Source organism: Bos indicus x Bos taurus, chromosome 5, assembly GCF_003369695.1.
Source record: "Bos indicus x Bos taurus breed Angus x Brahman F1 hybrid chromosome 5, Bos_hybrid_MaternalHap_v2.0, whole genome shotgun sequence".
Classification (NCBI taxonomy): Eukaryota; Metazoa; Chordata; class Mammalia; order Artiodactyla; family Bovidae; genus Bos; species Bos indicus x Bos taurus.
Genome location: NC_040080.1, coordinates 112,500,802 through 112,523,841, shown reverse-complemented (window position 1 = coordinate 112,523,841; position 23,040 = coordinate 112,500,802). Strand labels below are relative to the sequence as shown.

The window sequence follows — 23,040 nt, the reverse complement described above, 5'->3', positions numbered from 1 at the left end:
CACTGAATGTATCAGCAAGCAGAGCTTAACATATGACTAAGGAATCCTTTTTGATTTAGCCTTTCTATTGGATCAGTTTCCCTAAATTTTAAGTTGGGGGAAAAAAAGAACATCTTTGATTACATAATAAATAGTAAAGTTAGCATGCATTAAACAATACAAAGATTATTACCATTAACAGAAACTCTTGATAAGAAAACAAGTCCATACCCTCCCGAAGATGTGCCAATTTTTCTGTGCTTTCTAAAACTGTCAAATCATTTATTCACGATTTGCTTTTGAACAAGATTTCTTTATCCATCTCTACCACTGAATCTGCAGATCTCTCAAAATCCAAGCAAAGTGGCCTCCTTTTATTTTCTAACACCCGGAAACACTAGCTGCCTTTCTCCCCAGCTGCTTTCCTGCCCATGTCCCTTTTATGAGAACAAACGTTGCCATTGTCCTAAAAGGCTGGGAAACTTGAGACAGCTGCTCTTGTTCCAGAAGGTGGTTTTTCTTTTCAGTGAGATATCCGTCATATTTTAGCCAGGTGTTCAACAGCCACAGAAGCTTGACGGTGATTCTTCCCTCTGCCCTCTTCAAATGCTCATGGTCGGCTTCATTCGGTCGCCTCCCCTCGAGGTCAACGCTTAAGCAGCAGATGGGGGGCTTGTATGAAGCAGCTGGTTCCATTCTACTCCAGCCCCGCCTTCTCTCCAGGGACCCTGAGCGGAAGCCTGTGTGCCCGTCGGCGTGTAGGAACGTTCAGGACTTTCAGTTGCCATTCAGCGCTTTCTGCTTCTCACAGCCAAAAAGCTGGGCAGCTTGGCGTCCTCTGCAGCCACGAGCCCAGATGTCCGGCTGTGATACAGTTTCCTTTCCGCGCTCCCTGCTGGCGCTGTATTCATTTACAATCGCGAATAAAAGACTTATCCAGAGGCCCTATTTTGTCCTTATGGTTTGCCGTTGTAGTCATGTGTGGGAGAAGCAGTCTGGGAGCCGGGGCAACCAGTCAAAGTCTAAAATTGCTTTCCGTTTCCCTTGGAGGGGATGAGATGGGTGCCCCGTGTGGCTCGGGGCCGTGTATTTTCTGGGCCTGGCTTTTTCCGTGCATCATCGCCTCCATCGATGTCTCTTTTTCTTTCTTCAGATGAATATGCTAATGAAACTCCAAGAAGCAGCCAATTACTCGGGCACACAAAGCTGCGACAGTGATAGCACCAGCCATCATGAAGACATTTTGGATTCGTCTCTTGAATCTACCCTCTAGAGGGTGAAAAAAAGTTAGGGGAAGAAGACTATGCTTAAAAAAAGAAAAAAAATGTTTGATAAGTAAGGTATTTTCATTAAACCACTGCCAGTATGAAAGCATCCTGTCAGGGCCCTGACCCAGAGTTGTGGTCTCTAAGGAGACGGCAGAACTAAGTCTGAACCGCCAAGATACTCAGTTGACACGGAAGCGTAACTTGCTTTTCTTTCTAGGCATTTTTTTTTTTTAATCTCTGTGGAGTGATGTAAGGCTCCAATACTCAACTGGAAAGGACCCTAACGACAGGGCACCTGAAGATTGCGTGTGGGATAGCCAAACTGGACTTTCTGTTTTTTCTCTTTAAAAGTTTACAGTGCAGACCTTTTCTTTCTTTTCTTTGTTCTTTTTCTGTTATTGTCGTTCCTTCTCTTGGTTTCCTCTGAGGGGTTCTCCCCGAGCAGGGGCCACTCTCCTGACCCGTCCAGCCTCCTTTGTGCCACATGGTGCTGGTCGCGGAGCCCCAGTAGTGTTTGCGTTGTGTGCTCACCCCATTCCAAAACGAAGAGGCCAGGCCTCTACAAGCACAAACGGAATTGTGCGACCCCAGGGAAACACTGCTGTGGCCAGCTGGAGGAGTGCCAGCATCATTCTCTACCGCCGTGAGCACGGGATGTTGCTTCACCCACGCTTTAGTGTCTGAGTCACAGGTTTGATAAGGTTGTTTTTCCCACTGTGGTCTTTTTAAACCACCTGCCCATTCCCTTTAAAAAAAAAAGTTTTATACCAATTATTAGTCAACACTGACAACAGGCTTTTTTAGGGCTTTATTTGTTTGAGCCTTGTCAGTGAAAAGAAGGAACATTTCTTATGGTGCTGTCTCACTGCCTTAAACCGATTTCTACAACAGTTTAACGGTTGGTTTAAATCCTGAACCATTGGTAATTTCCACCATCTTCACTTGTAACACCAGTTAACACAGTAGCCTCATCTCTATTTTTGTGTTTGTTTTTGAAGAAATGGATAGGAGAAAGATCAGTATTTTTACCTTGAGAATAGATTGCTTTGCCTATCCTCCAAAAGACTCAAGTAACCCAGAAACCCTCTTTGACTGTCATTTAAAAGCTAAGCCATGTGGCTATCTTCCATCCAGTTCTAGGGGAAAGAGTTTCAGAAGGCGGGAGAGGGTGAATTTTTATCCAGCAGAGCTGGAAGCACTACATGCAGCATGAGCACAACTATTCGGCTTTTCTCTCCTATTTTTTTTTTTTTTAATTATTATGAGTTTTGAGCATGTTGTTTTGATGGGTATTATTGTACATGAGAAATTCAGCATTCGAGAACACTGAAGCAGTGATGTCACTGTGGATGAGAAGGCATTTATACTGTAAAAGAAGGTTAGATTTGCACAGTCTACTGGGTAGGTATTGTAAATAATCATTTAAAAAACTTGCACAACTCAAAACAAACACACACACAAATTGTATTTTATCCTGTGGGTGTTAAGAGATGTTTCACTTGCTGAGATTTCCTGTACGTTGCAAACAAATACAGAATGCAGACCCTCAATGCTGTTGTTACCTGGTGTGTTTGTCCTGTATTTACAGTCGTGATGACCATGCAGGAGCTATCAGTGCTAGAGTGAGCATGCTTCAAAACTGTCCATGAAGCCAATACATTTTTGGAAAAGTAAAAATGTCTGAAAGTGCATCTGTCATGGCAGGCTTTCAAGAGAGTATATGAGAGCTGACGGGAGTGACTGGAGAAGTTCCCACCACGCACAGAGGACAGGTTTGAAATTCATCACCCCAAGGGCTAGGCCACGGTGTAGACTTGGTCCATGCGTGTGAAAATTTGCTACTTCAGGACGTCCAATTGGTGCTACCCTCTGTGACGGCCCACGGGTCAGCTGCTGTAGAACAACCACCGCACGAGACACCGGCGCAGCTGCCAGAGTCGCTCAGTCTGCAGGCCCTCCACGGTGCTATCGCCCTAAGGGAAGTCGGGACTGGACATGTGCACATAGGAAGGGCACCCTGACTGTGAAGCCTCAAACGTGGATCACGTCTGCAGGGAAACGTCGACGTACGTAGCTGGATGAGTGACTGGTGGCCCTTGTACAATATGTGATCTAAGAAAATTGCTAATCTTTCCCTGCCGTTTTGAGAACCACAGTCCAAACATGATCATTAAACAGAAATTCCTGCAATACATCCCAGTAGGTCCGCCTAGTTCACAACTTAAACTAGTTTGTGAAACATTTGTCTGTATACATTTTATATTTTGTACATTTTTGATGTAACATACCGTGTAAATAGAAACAGTGAAATAAATCATCTGAAAAGTTTTGTAGTCTTTGTAAAGCCCCGACAGCAACTACTTGGTGTCAGTGGACTTAACTGGGTGATGTATTTTCTATTGGTTGGTTGTTCCTCTAGCTTGTAAACCAGCTTGCATATATTTTTTTGCAAATGTGCACCCTGTATCTGTCTAAATTATTACTTTGACATTAAAGTGGAATTATTTATTGACAACAAGGTGTGGTGTCTATATGTGGAGAGAATTGAATAATTATGCACCAAAAGTATCAAACTTTAAAATGTTGCTTGCACTATTAATAAGCCATGAGTAGGATGTATGTGATTTTTTAATTTTATATTCCTCATAGAAAGAACCTCATAGCTTTTAAATGAGTAAATATATTGAAGGCACTAGGTATATCTTTTTAAATGAAAGTTATTTATTCAGTGAATATTTTTAGAAAACTCATTATTAGTCTACCTAAGTGATTATAAAATAAGCATTAATATAAAATAAAATATTAATATTCACTTAATTATATCAACTTATTAAATGTTTCTTTGTTTTTATTCCATTAACTTTTTTTGAACTTTTAGCTCTAAAGATGCTTTTAACATAGAAGAAGAATTCTGGTGATGGTTTATTTTTAAGAGATTATAAAAAGAAAAGGAACCCTCTTTAAAATGAGAAATTTTTTTCAAAGCACCTTGGTCTTTCATACCAGTAATTGGAATGCTTACTTGGGTACTCTAAGTAGGGTTTTAATTCTAAAAGCAGGAAAATTAGGACACTTGTTGAGAAAAAAAAAAATATATATATATATATTAGTTAAAATGAGTTGAAGAACAGTAATAGATAAAAATGGATAAATGTTTCCTTTATTCACACCTTCAGAGATTTGGAAATTTCCACAATTCATCTTATCCAGGTAAACACTGACTTGATATAAAACTTGAACATTATTCTCACACCTTTGATATCAGGCTGTGTAAGTGTGGGTCCCAACAGTATCATTCTCTGTGTAACCTTGGCCAATTACTCACACTCTTTATGCCTAGTTTCCTCACCTATCAACTGGATGATTGGAATAATATCCAGCTCTTACAATTACTGTGTTTTCAAAGATCAACAGTATTTTTTTTTTTAAGACTGCATCTTCTAAAACTCAGTGTTCTCATTTATAACATGAGGTAATAGTACCTATCTCATAGGGCTATTGGGAGTATTGAATTTAGATCTGTAAAGTACTTCAAATGATGCCTGGCACTCAGGAAATGGAATAAATGCCAGCTACTATATTAGCACAGCCATTATAATACATTAATAACATCAGTAGTGTAACAAATACTCTCATTATTGAATTTGTAAATGTATTCATGTTAATATTAAAGTCTTATGAAAAGTATGTCTTTTATCCAGTTTGCCAATCTGTAAAATGGGATAGTTTTAGTTCCTACTCATAAGATTGCTTTAAAGATGGAATATTTTGTTTATTTATTTCAGTTTCAGTTCAGGCGCTCAGTCGTGTCCAACTCTCTGCAACCCCATGAACTGCAGCACACCAGGCTTCCCTGTCCATCACCAACTCCCGGACTCCACCCAAACCCATGTCCATTGAATTGGTGATGCCATTCAACCATCTCATCCTCTGTCGTCCCCTTCTCCTCCTGCCCTCAATCTTTCCCAGCATCAGGGTCTTTTCAAATGAGTCAGCTCTTTGCATGAGGTGGCCAAAGTATTGGAGTTTCAGCTTCAACATCAGTCCTTCCAATGAACACCCAGAACTAATCTCCTTTAGGATGGACTGGTTGGATCTCCTTGCAGTCCAAGGGACTCTCAAGAGTCTTCTCCAACACCACAGTTCAAAAGCATCAATTCTTCTGCGCTTAGCTTTCTGTATAGTCTAACTCTCACATCCATACATGACCACTGGAAAAACCATAGCTTTGACTAGATAGACGTTTGTTGGCAAAGTAATGTCTCTGCTTTTTAATATGCTGTCTAGGTTGGTCATAACTTTCCTTCCAAGGAGTAAGCATCTTTTAATTTCATGGCTGCAGTCACCATCTGCAGTCACTTTAGAGCCCCCCTCAAAAAAAGTCTGTCACTGTTTCCACTGTTTTTCCATCTATTTGCCATGAAGTGTTGGGACCAGATGCCATGATCTTTGTTTTCCTAATGTTGAGCTTTAAGCCCATGTTTTCACTCTCCTCTTTCACTTTCATCAAGAGGCTCTTTGGTTCTGCCATAAGGGTGGTGTCATCTGCATATCTGAGGTTATTGATATTTCTCCTGGCAGTCTTGATTCCAGCTTGTGCTTCCTCCAGCCCAGCATTTCTCATGATGTACTCTGCATATAGGGTAAATAAGCAGGGTGACAATATGCAGCCTTGACGTACTCCTTTTCTGATTTGGAACCAGTCTGTTGTTCCATGTCCAGTTCTAACTGTTGCTTCCTGACCTGATTATTTCCTATTTTTAATTTTAATTTTAATTTGTTAAGTATAATTTATTTTCAATGTTGTGTTAGTTTCATGTGTACAGCAAAGTGAGTCTGTTATATATATACATATATTGATCTTTTTTTTCAGATTATTTACCATATAGATTGTTACAGAATATTGAGCAGAGCTCCCTGTGTAATACAAGTAGGTCCTTGTTGGTTATCTGTTTTATATATAGTAATGTATGCATGCTAAGCCCAGCTACCTAGTAGTGTATGTATGCTAAGGCCAACTACCTAATTTCCTCCTCCCAACATTTCCTTTTTAATAACTATAAGTTTGTTTTTGAAATCTGTGAGTCTGTTTCTGTTTTATAAATACGTTCATTTATATCTTTTAAAAATTAGATTCCACGTATGAATGATGTCATATGATATCTGTCTTTATCTGACTGACCTACTTCACTTAGTATAATAATCTTTAGGTCTATTCATGTTGCTGCAAATGGCATTATTTCATTCTTTTTAAATGGCTGAATAATAATTCCGTTGTATATATGTACCACGTCTTCTTTATCCATTCCTCTTTCAATGGATATTTAGTTTCCTTCCACGTCTTGATGGCTGTAAATAGTGCAGCAATGAACATTGGGGTGCATGTCTTTTCAGTGTATGATTTTATCCAGATATATGCCCAGGAATGGGATTTCTGGATCATATGATAGCAGTATGTTTATTTAATAGTTTCTTAAGGAATCTCCTTCCCTTATAAGGATCTGCCTGCAATGCAGGAAACCCGGGTTCGATTCCTGAGTTGGGAAGATCCCCTGGAGAAATGGCAACCCACTCCAGTATCCTTGCCTGGAAAATATCATGGACAGAGGAGCCTGGTGGGCTGCAGTCCGTGGGGTTGCCAAGAGTTGGACACGACTGAGCAGCTAACACACTTACACTGTTCTTCATAGTGATTGTACCAATTTATGTTCCCACCAACAGTGTAGGCGAGTTTCTCCACACCTTTGCCAGCATTTGTTGTGTGTAGACTTTTAGAAATATTTTATTTACTTATTTGGCTGTGCCAAGTCTTAGTTGCAGCACATGGAATCTTTAGTTACGCTCTGGGGCCTCTTCTACTTGTGTGTTGACTTTTGGATGATAGCCATTCTGACTGCTGTGAGATGATATCTCATTGTACTTTTGTTACGCTTTTCTCTGATAATTAGTGAATTTGTGCATGCTTTCAAGTGCATTTTGGGAAGATGGAATATTTTAAAATCATGAAGAACTTAGAAAAGTTTGTCACACCTTAAGTGCTATATATTAGCTATTATTATTAATATTGTTCAATAAATATTTATTACATGCCTAATATGTGCCAGGCAACTTTCTTAGGCATCATTGAGACTCAGGCCACAAACCTAAGGAACTAGTTAGAACTGTTGGGTTTCTGCTTCTTATTTTCATGGGTACCTAAGTTCTCTAAGAGAATGATCAATGAGAAGCCCAATTAATAGTATCCAAAGGAGATTCTGACACTGATAGAGTCAACAGTACCAGTGGGTTATGTTATAAGTTTGGAGAAATTCACATACCTTTATTTCAGACTTTTGGACGTTCATGTTAAAAGAAAAAACACTTTTATAAGAAATAAATCTATGTCCAAATCTGTGTCTTTGATCAGTTAAGATGTTTAAAAAGTTTCAATTGTGTTTTGCTTTGGGGGTAGGACAAACGAATAACTAAAATACTGCATTCAGATCAGATCAGTCATTCAGTCGTGTCCGACTATTTACAACCCCATGGACTGCAGCACGCCGCACTTCCCTGTCCATCACCAACTCCCAGACCTTGCTCAAACTCATGTCCACTCAATATTACATTACTGAATTAATATTACTTTTTAGTTCAGAGGAGATGATCTGGATACAAAATCATTGTAATCTCTCTTCTGCACATCAAGTATACATTATCTGTTAGTTACCCAGGAGTTCTGCTAGAAAACATATTTATAAATTTAAACATAGCACACTCTGAAGTAGAATCTTATTAAAGGAAAATAAAAAGTTCTCAAGTTCCTTTCTATAAAATTGTAAAGACATTCATGAACCTTTTATTTATCACTGGAATTTTTAAAGTTTGCCAGTGTTCTATTATAGCATGATAGAGTTGAAGTTGGTGTACAACTGAGTAATTTTTGTAGTGATTACATGTTGAGATGAAAATATTTTCAGTATATTGGATTATATTAACTGTAGTATTAAAATTCATCTGATCATTTTTCTTTTTTTAATGTGGCTACTACAAATTGTACAATTAAATATACTGCTTGTATTTGTGACTCACTTGATATTTCTATTCCTATTGACTAACACTACTATAGAAAGATTGATCTGTATGAAATTTGATCACCCACCTCCCTCATCTCTTCTGCATTTTGTTTTTAGGAATAAGGTTCAAATATCAAATGACAATTCTTTGCTCAACCTGGATTTCGCTTATCCCTTGATTTCCCTTTTTGTTTGTTTGTTTGTTTTTTTGTTTGTTTGTTTGTTTTTGATTTCCTTTTTTACCTTGTTCACTACCCCTATTTTGATTCTGTTCTCTACATTACCCTAGTTTTAGAACCAAGAAGTAATTGTTGAAACATTAACAACAACTTTCCAGACAATTTAGCTATGAGCATGTGTCAACACTTTAGTATAATCTTGGGGAAAAAAAAAAAACAACAACAACCCTCTGGTAGGCCAATTTAAAGGTTGCTCTTCTAGTAGAGAGACATTTATTAAAAATGTAGGTTAGATTACAAAATACTTAAAGATTCCCAGCTTAACTGTCAGGTGGATGGGTAAGTGGAGGGTTTCCCAAATCAAATATTAATCCCATAACTAATTAAGCAAATATTGAACACTACTAAACATTTATCACCATTCTAATTTATTCAAAGAAGATTTCGGAGTTCATCAAGCAATAATATTTTGTCTGAGACCAGGTTTAGAAGAGCATTTCTTTTGCTGTAATTTACTTCCTCTTAGCCCAGTGCTGTGTGCTCAGTTGTGTCCGACTCTTTGCGATCCCACGGACCATAGCCCACCAGGCTCCCCTGTCCATGGAATTCTACAGGCAAGAATACTGGAGTGGGTCCTCTTACCCCAAGGGCCTTATATATTCTCAAATGCCTTAGACAAGCCTTTTGGATCCCTCAGACAAGGTCAGACAAGACTCTGAATTATTTACTTTTATATATAAAATCAAATTATGTACACATACACACACACACATATATATATATACCTCTGGAGGAGGAAATGGCAACCCACTCCAGTATTCTTGCCTGGAAAATTAAATTCCATGGACAGAGGAGCCTGGCAGGCTACAGTCCATGGGCTTGCAAAGAGTCAGACATGACTGAGCACACATATCATATATATATATACACTGTGATCTCACTTATGTTCAGTTTTAGGGCCTAGAATATAGTGCATGCTCAATAAATATTTACTAAATAAAAATATTTCTGAACATGGAGACAGCAGCTGAACGTAAGCTTATGCTAAATAAAAATATTTAATTTGAGAAGAGCCACTTTCACAGGTGGAGCTCCCCGAAAAGACAGATGAATAATGAGCGTGCTGCTTAGTGGTCACAGGAGGAGGACAGAAACCTGAGGGTTTGTGTCCTCCAGTACAAAGTTCTGCTTCATGCTTGGAATTTTTCCCCCCTTTAGATGTAATGTACTACGTACTTTCGACCAAATTTTCTTTTTTCTTTCTGCTTTTCAAGTCCTTTGAGGATGGTTTAGTTATATAGTGCAATTTAAATATATGGATTTTTTAGAGGAAGAGATAAAATATACCAAGCAGTTGGAAATCTAATGCTAGAGCCTAGAAGATAGGTGGAGCCTGGAAAGATCAAAATGGGAATCCTGAGCAAAGAAATGATAAGTGCTGTGAATTTCACCTTGGGATAGTTCTCCCACAAGAAAGATCTTGACCAAATAGATAAAACAGAAGAGAGAGTAAGCACTGTGGTGAACATCTTTATAGTTCATTGGCTTTAGTTTTTAACCAACATATTTAAGCCTGTTTAATGGGACACTTATAAAGGAGGAGTATAATGTAAAACCATTGAATTCCAAGTCAGAAAATCTATATCCTAATCTCATTTTGTGACTTTTTTTTTCTAGGATAAATTAAGTACTCCATGGTCAGTGTTAATCTAGATTTTTATACCCTATAGATGGCATCGGATAATGAAGTACAGCCACAGTAAATGGAGTCACTCTGTACATCATTTGTGATACAAATCATGTGTATCTGTCAGTTCCTAGAGAACCATATTCACAAGACATAGTAGAAAGTCTAGAAGTCCGGTCATAGCCTGCTTAAGAATGCCTGGGTACTTGTAGGTATCTTTGGTAATTGTGCTGAGTCTGGTTTAGTTCTGACTTGGTGTTCTGAATGGAGGCAACTGAGTATAAGTTGGTTGTAGAGGATGATATTCAAGGTGAAGAAGCGGGACCAAATTCCCTATAGACCCTCTGAATGTGGGAGAATGATGGCGTGCCTAATATCAGTATCTCTTTGAGGGCCTGCTGTCTAGTCCCAGGCAAATGGCTCTCCTGGTAAGCTTGCCATCCCTAGGCCAGCCCTTACACAGGGTACGGGGACGTGCAGGGACGGGGCAGGCTCTTTGGCCAGTTAAGGGGCTAGAGACTCAGAGAGTGTTGGGGCAGCGCTGCCCAGAAACCTGGTACAGGTTGAACTTCTAAGGCCAAGAGTGAACACAACGAGCAGCTGAAGTCAGGCTCATGGTGGCTGGAGCGAAATCGTCCAGTTTGGCCACTTCAGATTCTTTGCCAATAGCAGTGGTTTCCAATGGGAAGGAAATTGACCTGGACTCTGCTCATACGTGAGACTTCATACTCTTTAGACAATTACAGCCCTTCGACTAGAAATGTAACAGGAGCCTCAAATACCATTTTAAACTGTCTAGTAGCATTATTACTTAAAGTAAAAAGAAACAGGTAAAATTAATTATAATAACGTACATACTTTCTTATCTCAACATATCAAAATATTGTTTCAACATAAAAGAAGCTGAAATATGTTTTAATAAAATCTTTAACAGTTTGCATTTTCTCTCTTTTTCTGTACTGTCTGAAATCCACCCTGTGTTGTTCAATTTGGAGTCTAAATATTCATCAGAAGAACTTCATCTATACTCAGATTTCAAAAACTTAGTTAAGAAGATCCACTTAGGCAAGCTGTTCCAAACATAGTTAACATGAACTGAGTACCAGTTTTAAAGTTAAATTTTAGACAATTAACATTAAAGTTAAAAAGTGAGTTCCTCAATTGCTATACAGCCTGCAAGTGGACACAGGTGGACAGTGGCCACTCCTGAATAAGACGGCCCAACCTTAGCCTCAGCCAGCAACCAGCTTTCTCAGATCGCAGTGTGTTCCTTTCTTGTTTGGACATCTCATCTCATATAATATGTGCATATGTGTGTATACATAGAGTAATTATATAATAATTATGTGTGTATACTTACATGTATTTATATCTTTACATATACATATCTCCATATGTTTTCTAAATCCCGGGACAAAAATTGTCTACTCATCCTAGAAAAAATTCTCTTCTCTAGATTAAAAAGAAGAATGAGCAGGTAAAGACATTTTAAGTAGCAAAATGACTCCCAGAGCTAGATCAGAACTTCCATTCAAATCTGAAAATAATATTAACATATGTAAATATAAAAAGAATATTTTTTAAGATTGGAGGTAGTAGAATAACAAACACACTAAAATGGACAAACATATTAACCAAGAGATATAAGAAACAGGTTACAGCCGTGCAAGTCCTGATCTGTATAAAATATCCCTGGGGGCTGGCCACCTACTGGTTTTGCCAGTGTTCACTGTTTACCAAACATTCCAATTGTTTGTCTGCCTTTCCAGAAACCCCCAAACCTATAAAGTTATTTCTCTAATGCTTTTTTCTTTCTTTCTCTTATATATTAAAATTCAGTGACTATTTCTTTCCAAGATCTGAAACTTCACATTTCCTTGACTATACATTTTTTTAAAGATTTGGTACTAGAAATTTAGTTCATCTGCAGAAGCCACAGGGCTGACCATAGAGAGCACACTGTAAGACATCCCCTTGTTAATATAACACAGTAAGTAATTAGCCTTTTTTAAAAATAGTATGCCCTTTAGCTGTTTGCTTTTTCAGTACCAACCAAGAGCTTTATTAGCTAGCTTGAAAAAAGGATGTCTTATAATTGGGCATACTCAGAAACTGGAAATGATTAATACCCCAAACACACTTTAGGGTTTAAGTAAAATGAATGGGTTATCAAATAAAATTATACTTGATGCTAATGTTATCTAAATTGCAAACTTGGAAACAAAATTTCTATATGCCATTAGCAAAAAAAACAGAAGTAGAGGAAAGTTTTCCAGTGAGCCAGCTGGCGTATTAACTACATGAGAGCGATTCCTGCATGACTCCTTGCGGGACACCATGGATTTGCAGTATGCTCTGGAAATTTCCTTTTCACAGAATGATTTGCAGAAAATATCCAGGACCTCCAGAGAACTAGAAAGTGGATCATGTGCAAACAGAGGAAAACATTTTACCAGCCAGGCAAATATTGATACCGCCGGAAGCCAGTTACTCTGTGACTATTAATTTCAAAGAAAGGTCAAGTTGCAAATCAAGTCTCAACATTACTAAGGCAAAAATGGAATAGGCGTTTGAACATGTCATAGGAAAAAAACAATTTTAAACCATTACCATTTATTGTAAATAATTTTAAATTGTTATCATGTTAATTTGAAGAGAAAAAAACAAGATTTTGTGGCCAAACAATTGTAACTTCTAGCATATTATGTTAACAATATCGTAGAAATCTCTCTAGGGAGTAGCAGTAACCAATTTTTAGAAGGTATACAAAAATATGTATTAAGTAACTTTGTATTTCTCTTCATATAGAACAAGGGACCCGAACTGAAAAAAAGTGGAATACCAGAATCAACACTACTTACTGTTCATAGGGGAGAGTTTAATGGATGTCCTGTTTAATATGTCTGGGACACTAATTGGAAAATTCCAAAAGAAGCAACAGTGATACTGTGATTATTATGTTTTACATATGCCTTAGCATTTCTAAACAGGTGTCAAAAGTCATCTGTAGCCCCTAAAGATAAGACATTTGCTTTATCTATTGAACATCCATTATCTGATGGCTCTATTGAGTATGCAGATGGCTGATTTTAAAGACATAATAAGTGCTAATGAAAGGATCGCATTTCTCCTCTCCTCACATTTTGGCCTTAGGCCACAGGGAATAGAAATTTCACCTGGAAAGAGCTGCTGACGGACTCTCTCTCCAGCCCCACCCCCCAAGGTAAGGCAATGGCCTGGCATTCTGGAAAGGAGGCTTAGGGTGATGGGGCTGAGTCAGAGTCTGAACAAGGTGTGTGTAAAATTCATGAGGAAAAATGATTAGCCAGGGTTCCCTCGGGTTTACCCCAGGGCTCTAACCTGCTCTTAAAAGCTCTACCCCGGATTTGAACGTGCCCAAATGGGGAGTGCTTGTGTGAATGGTAATACACGCATCTGTCACATTTATCCGCCAAGGAGGGCAGAAGGCTCTCAGATCTGCTTGTGTGCAGATCCAGCTCACCAGCATTTATATGTAAGCACCCCTGGGCAGGGTCGCTGTAAGCAGTGGGAGGAGATTTTGGGAGGATGTTGAAGTTCCCTAACTTCTCCACTTGCAATCGAATGGGTCCAACTGTCTTCAAATTGTTACTTATCTGTGTGATGGTGAACAGCAGTAGTTAGGAAATATTGATAGCATCTTTAATAGAATCCATACGTGCCCACTTCTAACTATAAGAGAAAGATTGAATAAGAAAAGGAAGATAGTAAGGAACTTGAAGCCAGCCAGCTATCCTGTCTTTTTAGTTGTCTTTGTTCTTAGAATTCTGTTAATGATATAGTGCCTTAAACATAATAGATGTTCAGTTAAAGATGCTGAATAGATAAGTAGTGTCTTGTAAGGCCTGCAAGGAAAGATATTTGCTAATTAATCATTTGTATATTGAAAAAGTACTTTAGCCAAAGAATGCTATTGTTGGGAACATGAAATGAGCATAAATATATTTCCAGGCCCACTTGGAATAATCTTCCAAAATTTGTTTACACAAAAGAAACTACCTCATATGGAATTTCTGAACTTACCTGTATGTACTGTTTGCTATTCAAGCTAGAGACCATTTGGGAATGCAAATTTTGTTGCCACTTGTCTTAAAGATATGCCCAAAATCAAGGATAAATGAAGCACATCTGTGGTGCATTCAGTAAGTGTTTTAAGAAAATAATCATTCCCAGTTTGTTTTTAGGAAAAAAGTAACAGAAATTTTCCTTCTTCTTGATTTACCTCAATGATCTCAAAGTAACAAATGCAGAAAACATCCACAAAGCTGATAAATCAATGCACTTATGTACTTCATCACCTTATGCTTTCATCCATTATCCAAAATGTGGATAATTTTTATTTGCATTTCAAATCAAAACATTTTTTTAAGGATGCTTTTAAGTTACGACCATAAGAAGTACATTGAATAGTCTGTTACCTTGGAAGATGGAAAAATGCTTCCATCTGAATTCATTCACCTCATTTATAACATGCATGCGTGCCAAGTTGCTTTAGTCGTGTCCAGCTCTTCGTGACCCTATGGAGTGTAGCCCGCCAGGCTCCTCTGTTCATGGAATTCTCCAGGCAAGAATGCTGAAGTAGGTTGCCATGCCCTCCTCAAGGGGATCTTCCGGACCCAGGGATCAAAACTGTGTCTCTTATGTCTCCTGCATTGGCAGGCAGGCTCTTATCTACCAGTGCCACCTGGGAAGCCCTAGTTAAAACCAAGCTGCAAACTAATACTTCCTTGACTGATTTGTACTAAGTGACCTACCAACAACTTTTAAAAATTTTAATTGCTTACGGTATTAAGCTTTCTGTTGCTGGGTAACAAATATCCACATAGTTAGTGACCTAAAGTCACATTGTTGTAGCCACGCGTTCCCGGCAACAAACTCACTCAGATGCAGTTTATTACACTGGTGGCCCCAAAGCAGAGTCTCCTCTTAGCCAAGGACCCTGACCAGTTTTTGTGAAAACCTTACATAAGTAAGTGTACTTGCTCAAACCTTATATAAGTGTACTTGCAAACCTCAAACCCATCTCCCCAAATTCCTTGAAACTAGTCTAGACAAGGTGAAAGAGAGATGTGATCAAAGTTAATCCATGATTCATGTGTCACAAGACTTGATAAACAGTGGATATTTATCAATAGGCCTGTGGTCATATCCTGATAAACATAATGGAATTTACCACTTTGTTCTGTTACAGAGATAATTAGCATATTCTTTTAGGCAACGGAGAGTCCAAGTACAAGTCTTGAGGCTCCCTTATCCAGGGGTCTGGTTTTCCATTGGTATGCCATTTCTATAGACACCAGGCACAAAGTTCAGAGTCCATTGGGAGGGTGACGATACGTGTAGCCTAATGTTCTCAGCCTGGCCTCAGATGGAGTCCAGCTCTGTCTGTTTCCTCCTTCAACATCTGTTTATTATCTCAGAGTCTGTGAGTCATAAGTCAGACTGGGCTCAGTTGCACTCTCTGCTCAGGGTCTCACAAGACCAAGATGAAAGTGTTGACTAAGATGAGCTCTTCCTGGAAAGATCTGAGGAAGAATTTGCATCTAAGCCCATTCAGGTTATTGGCTAAATTCAGTTCCTCGTGGTTGTGGGACTAAAGTTCCTTATCTCTGCTGGGACCACTCTCAGCTTCTGCAGGCTTACTGGATCTTGGTCATGGCCTTCTATATTATAGCACCAAAGCCAGCAAATGCCTATCATATCTACAATTTCTCCTGCTTTCCCCCTCTGATGCTATGTCATTGATTAGATCAATTTAGAGAATCAACATTTTGCCCCATAACATGAAAGTCATGAACAAATACCTCGTCATATTAACAGATCCCATTTACATTCAAAAGGGATAGGATGAGACGTGGAAGGTCATACTTAGAATTACGCCTACCACTTACTACTTACCTACTTACCTGCTACTAATTACAACTATTACTACTACATACTTGCCAACATTTAAACATCAGGGTATTCATATAGACATCCAGAAATATGGTTTCTCTCAAAATGAGAATGTCCAGCAACTTGGACCTCATTCCATCATTATAATTGGCTAGACTTGACAAAGGACAGCCTCTTTCGGAAGAGCATTCCCCAGTCCCCATTCACGTACATCCACCCACTTTCACTCTACATATCTGTTTTCAACAACTGCATTACAGAGCAAACAATACTGCAATACAGGCTTCCTAACAGAGTATATACTGATACGTCTTCAAACTTAGATTTATCCAGGAAACTCATCTCGATGATGTCTGCACTTTGAAGATAACGAGAGAATCTCAAGCTGGCACTGATGTCCCTTTGCCTCTCAAGACTGATTCCTGTAATAACATTTGAATAAACTTAGTAATTCTGAGCATGCACCGTCTTTTGGTCTGGTAAGTGAATAATAGTGCACAAATTAAATGCTACCACTGAGTTAACCCATGCAAAAGACACAAATGTACTCTCAGTGGACAAATGTATTCCTGTGTAATCATGCCAGCAGCAGAAAATGGAATCTGTCATAAAAAATAAATCATCCAAGAGTCAGACCATGTTCACACAGCTCGGGACTAAATTTCATTTTCCTTGTTCTTCAGCTGAGAGTCTAAATAAACACTTATAATATAGTCTGAAAGATCGCATTGTTCATCAAAGTTGGATTCTACAGCCTCAGAATTCAGATGTCTGAAACCGTGGCAGTTGGGAGACCCGATGCTTCTCCTGCGCGGGTTTCTCTGTGATCTTACCCTCTCTCAGTTAGACTTTCTGGTTTCAGGAAGCACAGCAGTGCAGGAAGGTGGTGCAGAGCCTGCTGGCGCATGCTTTGGTTGACTGTGAGAGGAGAGTCTGGAGGTGATAAGGGTTGAAGTGATGGAGTTGAAGTTAAAGGTTGTTGGCTAAATAGTGAAGGTGCTACTTGTTGTCAGGATAAGACATTTAGAAATTATCCTTTGGCATCCAGGGAATCTCATGTAGGATAACAAAAGACTACCATGGCTAGAAGTCAGCCTTTGGAGCCAGAGTATCTAGACTCAAATCCCACTTCTGCCACTTCCCACCTGTATGACTTGGGGGGTTAATTATTTTTAGGTATGTGCATCCTCAGTCACTCAGTCATGTCCAACTCTTTGTAACCCCCATGGACTGTTCCCTGCCAGGCTTTTCTGTCCAGGGAATTTTCCAGCAAGAATACTGGAGTCGGTTGCCATTTTCTCCTCAAGGGGATATTCCCAACCCAGGGATAAGCCCATCTCTCTTGTGTCTCCTGCACTGACAGGTGGATTCTTTATGACTGAGCCACCCGGGAGGTACTCTGTCTTAAAATCTTGATGTAGAAATGGAGAGAATAACGGTGATGTATTAGGATATTTAGCACCGTTCCTGATACATACTAACAGTGCAGGATATATTAGCCATCACTATTGCTCTAACAATCCGTGTTGAGACTAACATTGAAGTTAAAAAAAGAAATAAGAAACCCCAAGTAAAACTTGTGGGAAGATAACGAACACAATTTTTATCCCTTTAAATATGTATATTAGATTCCTCTGGGTTGCCAGGGAGAGGCACACTTGAGTTGCCTCAGTTAATTAGACTTTATTTTAAAACTATTTTGCTTCTTTCTGCCTCAGGTCTAATGTTTATGCAAGGCTTACTGCCATATAGCTCTTCGTCTCTTTGCTTCTGTTCTCTCTACTAACTTATTTTCCTGCTAAGGGTTTCATATTTAAATGGAAAAGAAAGGGTGTGCGTGGTTTTTCCAATCACCATTAAGTGTGGCTGTCTCAGCTGTGCCTAGCCTGGCAGAGAAAACGTTTATAAACTTGTGTCTCGCCTACTGCATGATGGTAGGTTACTACGCCTACTCCAAGGTAGGTTGCAGATAACTATATTGTTTTGCTGTCTCTTCTGCTTTTAAGATCTTTAGTGCTTTGGGTTGTGGTATTGAGTCTGTGAGAGAAAAGACAGGAGCAAACTTGGCCGCTTTACTGCCAAACTTTTCAACAATAATGAGGAAAGAATAGCTAATATATTTCGGGGATACTGACTCAAAGAAAGGCTCTTGTGAAAGCAACATATTGTAGGTGGAGTGGGAGAAGGGGAGAAAGCAAGGCATAGAAGGGCATAGAGGATGCAAAGAGTTCTGTCAGAATGCGAGACTTGGGAGTATTCTGTGATGTTAGAGAATAGAAAAAAAGTGAGGATTTTAGTAAGAATTCTTATTGACTATGTACACGGATCCTCTTTTTTGTTCTTTGAGAGATTAGGCATAAGTTGGAAACATGACTTGTACTGTGCTTCTTTGATGCTGAAATTCCCTAGCCTAACCATGTGGGACACAGTTGAAATAAGACTATACACAGGACCAGCAGAGGAGGTTGGAATCGCTCTGAGACCCCTGGAAGGGCAGTTTAATTGGTTATTCAATACAACAGTGGATTCTGGGATTCCAAACGCCACATTGATTCTAGTACCTTTTTTGTAAACATAAGTCTAATTATTTGACTTATAGACATAAAGTTATAGACATAAGTCTATATACTTGACTTATATATAGGACTTTAAAAAAAATACCAAATTATAATATAGCATTCAGGAACTAACAAGTTTTTCAAATACCTTTGAAATCAACAAAAATTGAGCTAGATACTTGCGTTTGGTTTCTAAATGTACTCCCAAGAGATCATGTGTTCAAATGTATGGTTGCTCTAGACAGTAGGGAGCTGTGATTAAAACATCTGGTCCAGGCAAAGATTGAAACTGTCGGGAAGAAACGCACAACGTGAGTGCTTTATGTGAGGCAAGATGAGGACTGCAGCCTGTGAGACACCATCTCAGGTCTGAAAGAGTGCTCAGAGGAGGCAAGAGGGGAGCTAGGGTATATAGGGGTTTTGCAACAGAGGGAATAGTCCAGCACATCAAAAGATTACTGTTAATTAAAGAAAACCAGATACTCCATTTAAGAAATTTGGTACTTTTTTACATATGGGAAGCTCCCAGAGTCTGGACTCCCTGAAATCATCCTTTGATGTGCACCTCAGCTCTCTAGTTTCCTCAGGAATCAGAGTAGGGAGGGGCTGCAGTCTGAGGGCTGCTAGGGCAGTTATTCTTTTCTTCCCTCAGTTTCCTCAGGCTACAGGCTCACATTGCAAGGCTGCAGTTGCTGATCATGTGACATCCTTGTTTACGGATATTGCAGGAAATATTTCCATTTCTCCAAACAAATTCAAATGCAGGCTTTTCCACTTATTAGTGCCATTGCTTTAAATAAGTTGTCTATAGTGGATTTAAATTATGCATACAGATTCTTTGACACTTTTTCCTTCAAGAGTTGGAGCCCACTTCCCTTTCAGTTGAGCTTCTACTGAATGTGGTGGTTTGCTTCTAACGAATAGATTGAAGAGAAAGTGAGGAATTTGGATTTAGAGAGTAGGTCTCAGAAAGCACTTCAGCCTGCTCTCCTGGACTGCATAGTCCAGAGAAACCCAGCTGTCATGAGTGAGAATACAGCAAGCAGCCCTAGGAAGAGCCCATTGGCTGTGAAACAAAGCTTTCTGCCAACAAGCTGTGAGTGAACCATTTTAGAGTTAATCTTCAGCCCAGCTGAGCTTCCAGATGCCTGCAGTCCCCACAAACATAACTACAGCTCCACGAGGCCTTGAACCAGAACCACCCAGCTAAGCTGCCCCCCAGTTCCTGGTCCATGGAAACTGTGAATCGAAAGAGTGTTGTTTTAAATTACTAAATTCTGTGGGTACGTGCCAAGTCACTTCAGTCATGTCTGACTCCATGCGACCCTATGGACTGTAGCCCTCCAGGCTCCTCTGTCCATGGGATTCTCCAGGCAAGAATACTGGAGTGGGTTGCCGTGCTCTCCTCCAGGGGATCTTCCTGACCCAGGGATCAAACCTTCGTCTCTTAAGTGCCCTGCATTGGCAAGTGAGTTCTCTACCATTAGTGCCACCTGCTGCTAAGTCGCTTCAGTCGTGTCCAACTCTGTGCAACCCCACAGACGGCAGCCCACCAGGCTCCCCCATCTCTGGGATTCTCCAGGCAGGAACACTGGGGTGGGTTGCCATTTCCTTCTCCAATGCATGAAAGTGAAAAGTGAAAGTGAAGCCGCTCAGTCATGTCCGACTCTTAGCGACCCCATGGACTGCAGCCTAAGAAGCTCCTCCCACGGGATTTTCCAGGCAAGAGTACTGGAGTGGGTTGCCATTGCCTTCTCCCAGTGCCACCTGGGAAGACCCCAAATTCTGTGGGTAATTTTTGTTATATAAGAAGTTGTTTTGGTAATATTTGGAAAGCCAGCATTTGACAGAGGTTCAAAAAAAGTACTGTTCTCCTGGCCATTACAGTAGCTGCTAGCTAGATGTGACTACTTAAATTTGAATTAGTTAAAATTAAATAAAATTTAATATTCAATTGACCAATCACATTAGCTACATTTCAAGTAACCCTATAGCACATGGGACTATTGTATTGGATAGAACAGATATAGAACATTTTCATTATTGCAGAAAGTTCAATTAGTGTTTCTCTAGAGCTGCTGCTCAGAGAAGGTTTCTCTAGAGCTATTTCTCTAGAGCTGCTGCTGTTAGCTGCTGCTGCTGCTGTTAGCTGCTACTGCTGCTAAGTCACTTCAGTCGTGTCCGACTCTGTGCGACCCCAGAGATGGCAACCCACCAGGCTCCCCCGTCCCTGGGATTCTCCAGGCAAGAACACTGGAGTGGGTTGCCATTTCCTTCTCCAATGCACGAAAGTGAAAAGTGAAAGTGAAGTCGCTCAGCCGTGCCTGACTCTTGGCGACCCCATGGACTGGAGCATACCAGGCTCCTCCGTCCATGGGATTTTCCAGGCAAGAGTACTGGAGTGGGGTGCCGTTGCCTTCTCTGTTCTCTAGAGCAATGAGGCTCAAATTGGAACCTGCAAAGACTTAGGAAAATAGGGATACATTTTATGATATTTATTTGGATTTAAATATTTGATATATTTGGCATGATGATTATTAAAAAAAAAAAAAACACACCCACATTCTGGATCATTTGGAAAACTATCTTAAAACCAAATATTGCTAACTGACTGATTTCTGTTCATGATTTAAGACCTTGAATTTGGATATTTATAGTGGAGTTCCAACCAAGCAGTGCTACTTTAAAGACTGAAGGCTGTTGATTTAAGAACAAAGTCTCTGCGTAAGCAGTGGGCACTTGAGATGAATGTTGTAACAGCTCATAGTGTCAAACATACTGACTGAAAGTCTAGTCATGGGAAAATCAGTTTTTCAACATAACACGCTGAGTAGTCAGTGATATACTTTAAACAAAACATCATTCTCTACATATGAAATTTATCTTCTTCATTTAACTGTTATTGATTATTATAATTTTGTTTGTATTTATAATTACCTTTGACCTTGTAAAGAGATAGTGGCTATACATGCAAATACATTTATGCTTATCCAATATTGTCATATAAAAATTATGATGATATTACCAAGATTTCAAAATATTTTCCTCCTTTAAAAGTCTACCTGCATGACTGAGATTTGAGAAGCAAAAATCCTAAGAGAGAGTTCATTCATCTAAATTTGCAATTCCTAATTTCTGTGTATCCAAGTTTAAATTTTTGAGCAAAAGATCCTGACTGGCCCAGCTTGAATCATGTATCCTTGGTTGCCCAGCAAGCTATGATTAGAATGACAGGATCTCCCCAGATAAATATTTCTCTCAGGCCAACTCATTTTAATTGGAGTACTTTACAAAGAAGAAAAGCTGGGGAGATACCCCCAAGTTACCATCTACAATGCTATTAGAGATGAGAATCATGCCTGTAAAAGAAGTCTAATTTTCCTTTCAGTTAACCTTACCTTTTCACCTGACTTCACAGAAAACAATTCCTTAGTCTGAATGACCCAGCTGGGGGTACCTTTTTGTGCACCGTACCGAGCCCAGGAGGGAGGTATTTTTCAATAGGGAAACTCTCCTTGCACTTCACAGCATATCCAGTAGGTGGCCACGCCTATACTTTTGCAAATGCCCATGAATACTAGTGCTTCTTTGATAATGCATTTCATTAGCTCTGAGACATCTAACTGCTTGCAGAGAATAGGCTTCTAAAGAGAGAAAGGCTTTTGATGAATGCAATAGAATTATATTAAGGTATCGGCATACCTTTTGTTATGTTGATTGTGTCCTGGTTTTGATTTGAACTGGATGAAAAATGAAAAGTGCTGAATTTCTCCCACAGCTTTGTCCATGCAATCCTTTCCAACAGTTTGCAGAACGAGGTCAGTCCTTGCTGGGTGAAACAGGCTGGCCTTGGGCCACGCTGTTTTCTCTGGCCCTTTTTTCCTGGGCCGGACAGTGGCCTTGAGAACTGCTTTCTGTTTTTGATGGGGAAACCAAACTGCCTTTAGTAAATACCAATGTCAGTGTCACTGCTCTTGCTTCCTCTTTGCCTCCTCTCCTCCCTCAAATCCACTAGAAAAAGTCTTCCGTCGTCTCCTCTGCTCTGCCTTGTCACTGCCCCAGGTTCCTATATTCTCCATCCTTGCTTAGTTTCTCTTTCTTTAATTACACTTAAACCGACATCTATTTTTCATTTGGCATTCTGAGAAGTCTCACCAGGCTTTTCCTCTCAAAGGTTTTGCAATTAGCTTTTTTATTAAGTGTTGCTGACTTCTCATTGGTGACATCCATTCATATGGTAATGTTATCTTTGTGATGTGTTTATTCGAAGAGGGAACAGGGCCTGCTTTCATAGGTCTGAAAGCAGGAAGTTCCCGTTTTCTCACAAAATTATCTCTTGAAACTCAAAGAATAAATCAGGGCTCCTTGAAATGTGTCATATTT

The 23,040-nt window shown here is 39.5% G+C and overlaps 1 protein-coding gene and 1 long non-coding RNA gene across 5 annotated transcripts in view; one reads left to right on the top strand and one right to left on the bottom strand.

Annotated features, from left to right (window-relative positions):
- Positions 1–3,762, top strand: part of NAV3 (neuron navigator 3) — a 382,845-nt gene extending 379,083 nt beyond the window's left edge. For all 4 annotated transcript variants that reach the window (XM_027543298.1, XM_027543301.1, XM_027543299.1 and 1 more), the window contains one exon: positions 1,133–3,762. In XM_027543298.1, coding sequence (XP_027399099.1) covers positions 1,133–1,252 — 120 coding nt within the window. In that variant the 3' untranslated portion in view covers positions 1,253–3,762. The remainder of the gene's footprint in view (positions 1–1,132) is intronic.
- The window catches only part of LOC113893340, a 79,053-nt gene extending 56,248 nt beyond the window's left edge, over positions 1–22,805 (bottom strand). Inside the window, exon 1 of the long non-coding RNA XR_003511293.1 lies at positions 22,360–22,805. This is a non-coding gene — a long non-coding RNA (uncharacterized LOC113893340). The remainder of the gene's footprint in view (positions 1–22,359) is intronic.
- Positions 22,806–23,040: the final 235 nt, after the last annotated feature.